The sequence below is a fragment of the Sorex araneus genome, chromosome 1 (assembly GCF_027595985.1).
Source record: "Sorex araneus isolate mSorAra2 chromosome 1, mSorAra2.pri, whole genome shotgun sequence".
In the NCBI taxonomy this organism is placed as follows: Eukaryota; Metazoa; Chordata; class Mammalia; order Eulipotyphla; family Soricidae; genus Sorex; species Sorex araneus.
The window spans coordinates 309530510-309537554 of record NC_073302.1 but is presented as its reverse complement, the minus strand read 5'-3'; the positions used below and the strand labels follow the sequence as shown (position 1 = coordinate 309537554).

Sequence of the window (7045 nt, the reverse complement as noted above, 5' to 3'; positions counted from 1 at the left end):
GTGTTTGCTATGTCTCTGTCAGGTAAAATATCAAATAAAAATCATTGCTCATAGAATTTGGGTGTAACAAGAATGATAAGGCTACAGACAGAAATGATCATAGCGACTGTTCTTTCTACTATTGGTAAGTCATTCAAGAATTTATTTATAAAGGAGACAATCACTTGAATTTGCACACACATTGAAACTAAGACAACGTGGTTTGTTGCCAGTTTTACATATATTGAGTTGTATTTAGAACTTTATTGTACCTTATCATATCTAAGGAGGGAACCATGTTTTATGTGGTTAGGAACAGTGAGCACTCTTACTGAGCATCACCTCTTGTCAGGTTAAGCTGTGTTCATAACAGATTCATGTCTTAAACAAAATATGTACTTGCACCTAATCCATAATTTTGCATTTTGATTGTATTTTTTAAATTTTTTTAGTACTGATGGTTGTGACACTGTAAGAGAGCAGTTATTTGGGGTCAGAACTCACAGAGGCAGCTCAGTGTGGTGAGATGGAACAGCTGTTTCTTGCCCTACCCTCCATTGTTCTCCCTTGCTGGCTACATAATGGCTGTGGGTGAGCTCCTGGTGCAAGTAAGGACCTGATCTCACTGCCCTGGTTAGGAGTTTCTCTGATCTGATATAAATGGTCACAGGATGCACCTTCCCAGAGCCATGGTTCCCAAGGAGGGATGATGCTGATGAAAGGAAGGATTCGGCAGAGACAATAAAATCTTCAGGATGGCTCTCAAATAGCTCTGAGGAGGTGTTCAATCCACAGTATTTTATGTCCCCGATCAAATTGAGTGAGTAAATCCTCTCGTCATGGATTATAGTCCTAAAATTACAGAATCTAATGAAAGATATGAGTTTTAAAGACCTATATTCTCCTAGATAACCAGTCTTGGTTTCCTTTATGTGACTGAACCAGACTGATTCAGTCCTTATATTAGGTAAAAGGAAAATATGGAGAAGACTCATATTAAATTATTCTTGAATTTTTCATGCTGAGCTCATGGAAACTTTGAGGATGTGAAGAAAACTTGGCAATAGTAAAATATGGAAAGAGGAAAACAGTCATGATAACCAATTCCTTGTAAATTAATCTATAAAGTAGGATAAAGATAGATTGATGAATCATGGAAAAGAGATTAATTTTAAGCTGAAGAACAGAAGTGGTTTTTGGTAATGTTTGTGTGGTTTAAACCTGTCAATTTTGGGCCATCTTGCCACATTGAACAGAGAAGAGGCCAGGCAGTCTGGTGAGCAACGCGGCCGGAGAAATGCTCCGGACCGGAACCTGGGCCAACAACACCAGGGATCCAGGCGGAGGAGGTACAGCTGGGACGCCTTCTCCAAATGGAGCCCTGGCGACACTGAGCAACAACTAACACGGCTCCGGGTTGCGGGACTGGAACACATCCGAGCCGCGGGGGGGGGGGGGGGGCACTGGAGTGGGGCAGCGCCAGCCCAAACTCCAAATGGCCCCGGCCGCCGGAAGTCCCACCCTCGACCCACCCTCGGCGCCATCTTGCCACATTGAACAGAGAAGAGGCTGAAAACATACAATATTTTAATGGAAAACCAATTATCAAATGATTCCTTAGTAGGGCTGTCTTTCTTGGGGGGAAACTCCAACAACAATAGTGAGTTTTGTTTTGCAATATGGAACGTAATCAAGGTAAAGAGAAAATGAAGTGAAATTCATCAGTTATACAGTGGGGGGTGGAGGGCGGGGGGTATACTGGGGATTCTGGTGGTGGAATATGGGCACTGGTGAAGGGATGGTGTTTGAATATTGTATAACTGAGACATAAACCTGAAAACTGTGTATCTTTCCACATGGTGATATAATAAAAATTTAAAAAAATAAAAATAAAAAAAAATTTCTCCCTGCAAAAATAAATAAATAAATAAATAAACCTGTCAATTTTGATGGTGTACACAAAAACTTACATAATGTTTCATGCATTTATGTTTCACTTTAAACAGTGGAACTATGATTAATAAGACAAAACAATGTGGTATGTGAGTTTAAGCAGACATGTTTCTCAGGAAAAGAAAAGTAGAAAACACCTGATTGTATGTATTAAATACAGGACATATATATGAATATATTTTTTACATATTACAAACACATATATGTCATGTATGATTTAATTTTATTTTATTAGTTATATTGATATATAGATTTTATATTTTGATAAAAATGAAGTCTAATTATATATGTTACTAGATATATTAATGCAAAAGCATATGTGTAGAGGAAAATGTTATTTAAATCTACAAAAATACATATGGATATTTTTATATACATACTTTATAACATGCATAATTGTAATACATGTTGTTATATGTAAAGACATTGCAGATATGCTATAAGAAATTTGCTTTTAATAACTTGATAATTTTTTGAAAAGGGGCATACAATAGCCAGGTATCAAATGGAAAACTGCTATGCATTGTGTTTTCTGGGATATTTTGATAAATAGTGCAATTTTTCAACTTTGAACACAGAGTAGGGGCTGATATCAGAGTTCTGATGAATAAATAAAATATGAGTATTGTTGTGGATAATAAGACTCTAATACCAAGGTATTGACTTTGTAAATCTAGGAATAAATTAGATAGTAGCTTTGAACAATTTGTTACTTCATAGAAAATGCATATTCATAATTATAGGCCAACAGAAATTGTTTCCACGCATTCAATCACAAATACATAGAAAAAAATGGTAGGAAAAGTTGTCATTTAAAATATAACTGCGACCAACTTTAAGACACAGAAAATGAGACTCCAGCAGTAGTGACCTCTGCAAGAACATGCAACTCATTCACCTGCCAATATCTTCTCATGAAGGTTTGACACATGTAGCACAAAGAGGATCAATTTATAAATAATTAAATTAACTGAAGCAGCTTCAGCACAGACTACAGGACAAATCTCTATTATAGAAGACTCGCAGGCAAAATTAACTCAAGTTGCCAAACTCAGAATTAGAGCTAAATATTGGGGAGCAAACAAACTAATCTGCAGTAGAGTGACTCCAGTCTTTAGTGGAACAAGCTTTAACTCTGACCCCCGCCTTGCTTTTCTATCACTCCCATAACCACTATGTTTATGTTTCTTTGTATTTTTTTTATTCTTTTAGTACTGCTGCTCTGATGGTGTGACACTGGGATAGAACAGATATTCCCAGATTAGCACTGCATCCAGCCAGTTCTGGGGACGAGACAGGACAGTGATGTTTCCGGCTCTGCGCTCCTCTGCTCTTCCGTGCTGGCTCCATAATGGCTGATGCTGGGCTACTGGTGCAAGTAAGGAGCCTGCTCTTGCTTCACTGGATGAGGGTGTTTCTCTTCCAGAGTGGATGGACCCAGGTTGGACACTGCCACAGCCATTACCCCCCAGAAGTGGTGATTCCCGTGAAGGTAACAAGGTCTGGCAGAGACACTAAATCTTCAGGTTGGCTCTCATATAGCATGCGTTTCGGGGGCCAGAGGAACATTGTCCACTTGAAAACCAACAAGCTGTTTCTGGCTAGGCACATACCGGTGTTCACCTACACAGAGCAGGGAGCACTGCTTGAGGACCATCCCTTCTTTCAGGATAACTGTTTCTATCATGGTTATGTGGAGGGGGACCCAGAATCCCAGGTTGCCGTCAGTACCTGTTTTGGGGGCTTTCAAGGAACACTAAAGACAAATGACATTGCTTATGAAATCAAACCCAAACTGCTTTCTACCATATTTGAACATCTGGTCTATAGGAGGGAGAACAATGAGTCTTATACGCGCACAGGCTGTAGAATGACAGGTGAAGAAATCAAAGCACATTTGAAACTTGTCAAAAGGAGAATTACCCCAGAGATGAGAATTAGGCACTTGAACTGGTGGCTCCACACGTTTTATATTGAAATGGGAGTGGTTGTAGACAGACAGAGGTTTCTACATTCCAACAGGAATATTACACTGGTGTTCAATGACATCTGCCTGGTGATGAATCAAGTCGGCCTGTTAGTAAAAGCACTGGCCCTCCAGGTGGTGTTAATGGGAGTTGAGGTCTGGTCTCAGAAAAACTTGATTCCCATACATGATGCCTCTGATACATTGAAACTTTTTTGTGTTTGGAAGCAGTCTGCCTGGGCGAAACGGCTGCCGCATGACATTGCACATCTTTTTGTAAAGAAGAGTTTTTCGCGTGTTCTGGGTGACAGCAACTGGGGAGCAGCCTGTGATCCTAGTCAGAGCTGTGCAGTCGAGCCTTTCTTGCAAGACAATATCGAAGCATTTTCTTACAAAGTGACACATCAGATTGGCCATAATGTTGGCATGATGCACGATTCTAAAGAAAATTGTACATGTGGTGGGGATCATTGCATCATGTTCTATGAATATAAGCCTTCAAGGAAATTTAGCAACTGCAGTTTCAGTGAATTCTGGGAGTTTGCATATACACAAACATGTTTGTACAGTCTGTCAGCTCCAAATAAGAGGTTCAAGTACATACGTTGTGGGAATGGTGTGGCTGAAGAAGGAGAAGAATGTGATTGTGGCACCATGGAGTTATGCTCTGAAGATCTTTGTTGTAATTCAAACTGCACTCTTGCTCCTGGGGCTAGCTGTGCTTTTGGACTTTGCTGCGAAACATGTGGGATCCTGGGTCCAGGAGAAGTCTGCAGAAAGATGGAGACTGAGTGTGACCTCCCAGAGTGGTGCAATGGGACATCCCATCATTGCCCAGAAGATGTATATGTGCAGGATGGGTCGCCGTGCTCTGCTGGATACTGTTATGAGAAAAGATGCAATGGCCGTGATGACCAGTGTAGAAAAATCTTTGGTCCAAAGGCCAAGAGTGCAAACATCCAGTGTTATAAGGAAATTAACAGCCAAGGTGACCGCTTTGGCCACTGTGGTATAAGTGATACTCAGTATATAAAATGCAATGACTCCCATAGCCTATGTGGGAGGATTCAGTGTCAGAACGTGAAGACACTTCCTTTGTTGAAAGATCATAGCACTGTACATTTCACTCACCTCTCAAACATCCATTGCTGGGGGACTGACTACCATATTGGGATGAGCATACCTGACATTGGTTCCGTGACTGATGGCACTCTGTGTGGTCTAGATCAAATCTGCATTCAGAGAAAATGTGTGGATATGTCAGTCTTGGATCTTACAACTTGCACGGCAGAAATCTGCACCAACCATGGAATCTGCAACAATAAGCATAATTGCCATTGTAACTATGGATTTTCTCCACCCTTCTGCTCTACATCAGGTTATGGTGGTAGTATTGATAGTGGCCCAGCACCTGAAAAACAAGAGTTTATAAATGATATGGGTCTTGACTATCTGTTATTAAATTGGCTTTTTCGTATTCTAGCTTTATTATTTTGTGCCTGCTGTTTGATTATTATAGGGCCATTTGAAGATGAAGAGACAACACCGGCATAGCAAGAACTGGGAGCAGCATTTCCATTCTTATTTCTGTTAAATAAGTTTTTGGGTCCATTTTCACTTTGGGAAGAAGAGCACATAATATGTCTTTAACAAAGAAGAGGATCTTTCTATGTTATTTTTAAGACCAAATTCTTAATAAACTTTCCAGAGTAGAAAATTTCAATTTCTTATAAATAAAAAATACAACAGCATATTTTACAGACCATCACAGAAAATCCCCAAGGCCACTAATATTTTCTATCATAAACTTTACCCATTAAACAATTAGCAAAATATGCTTCTACCAGCATATTTCTAGTTGCCATTATTTTATGCAATTTAATGTCTAGCTACTCGTGGAAAATGTTGTGTTTTATTTCCTGGATAAGGGAGTTGCTCATGATGTGTGTGTGTATGTGTGTATGTGTGTGTCTTTCAAATTGCTATCTCTTAATCCCAAATATTCTCTTTGAAATCTGATTTATTGCATAAGGATGTGAATATGTATGTGCAAGTGTATATATATGTATATGTATATATATATATTTAATTCTTTTATTAATTCACCATGTGGAAAGTTGCAAAGCGTTCAAGTTAAAGTCTCAGTTTGTATATGTATATTTAAAAAGATTCTTCTGCCTATAGGACCTATATAAGATTAGAATGTGAAGAGATTTTGATGGGTTTTTTTTAAAAAATTTTTTTTTTTAATTTTATTGAATCACTGTGAGATAGTTACAAGCTTTCATGTTTGGGTTACAATCTCACAATGATTAAACACCCATCCCTCCACCAGTGCACATTCCCCACCACCAATATCCCGGGTATACCCCCCCTTTCCACCGTCCCCCTGCCTCTATGGCAGACAATATTCTCCATACTCTCTCTCTCTACTTTTGGGCATTATAGCTTGCAACACAGACACTGAGAGGTCATCATGTTTGGTCCATTAGATTTTGATGGATTCTTAATCCAGTTTTAATTCTAAAAAGTCATCACCTTATATCAAGAATAATTTTAAACTAATCTTTTTGCATGTATAAAATATACATATAACTCATTATTACAACCTCATCTTCATATATACTTTATATATGGCATGATTATAATTATGATAACTTCTGTATCCAGCCATAACCTCTCTCTATATACGCTCTACCCTCCCAACAATATTAACATCCAAGATTTATAGATACAAGGTGTTTGTGTCTTCAGTCAAGTCTATAATTTTCCAATGAATCAAGATGACTAATTCTCTCTTATGGGTTATAAACCCTATTACAAAGATGTGCATTCCATGGGTCCCCCTTCTCATAGATATCCAGTGTTGATTTCATTTAGTCTACGGTGTTTAAATAAACCAGAGGGGTTGAGATCGATATTGTGGATCAAATAGCACATTGACACATCAGGCTTTTGGAATTGATGCAAGAGCTGCAATATTTGGGCAGTAGGAAAAGGAAACTGATTATGATTTCCAGAGGGGTGCAATGGGACATCCTGTCCATGTCCAGAGGATGTGCATTTTCAGAGTTGATACTGTCTTGAAGAGATGAGGCAGCCATAATAAACAGTTTTGGCCAGGAGGCCAAGAGAGCGAATCTCAAT

General features: G+C 38.9%; 1 protein-coding gene across 1 annotated transcript; it reads left to right on the top strand.

Moving 5' to 3' along the window:
* Nucleotides 1-3283: 3283 nt before the first annotated feature.
* LOC101559142 (disintegrin and metalloproteinase domain-containing protein 29) lies at nt 3284-5452 on the top strand. Its single transcript, XM_004610422.2, has one exon. It carries the CDS (start codon nt 3284-3286, stop codon nt 5450-5452), a length of 2169 nt encoding a protein of 722 aa, XP_004610479.2.
* Nucleotides 5453-7045: the final 1593 nt, after the last annotated feature.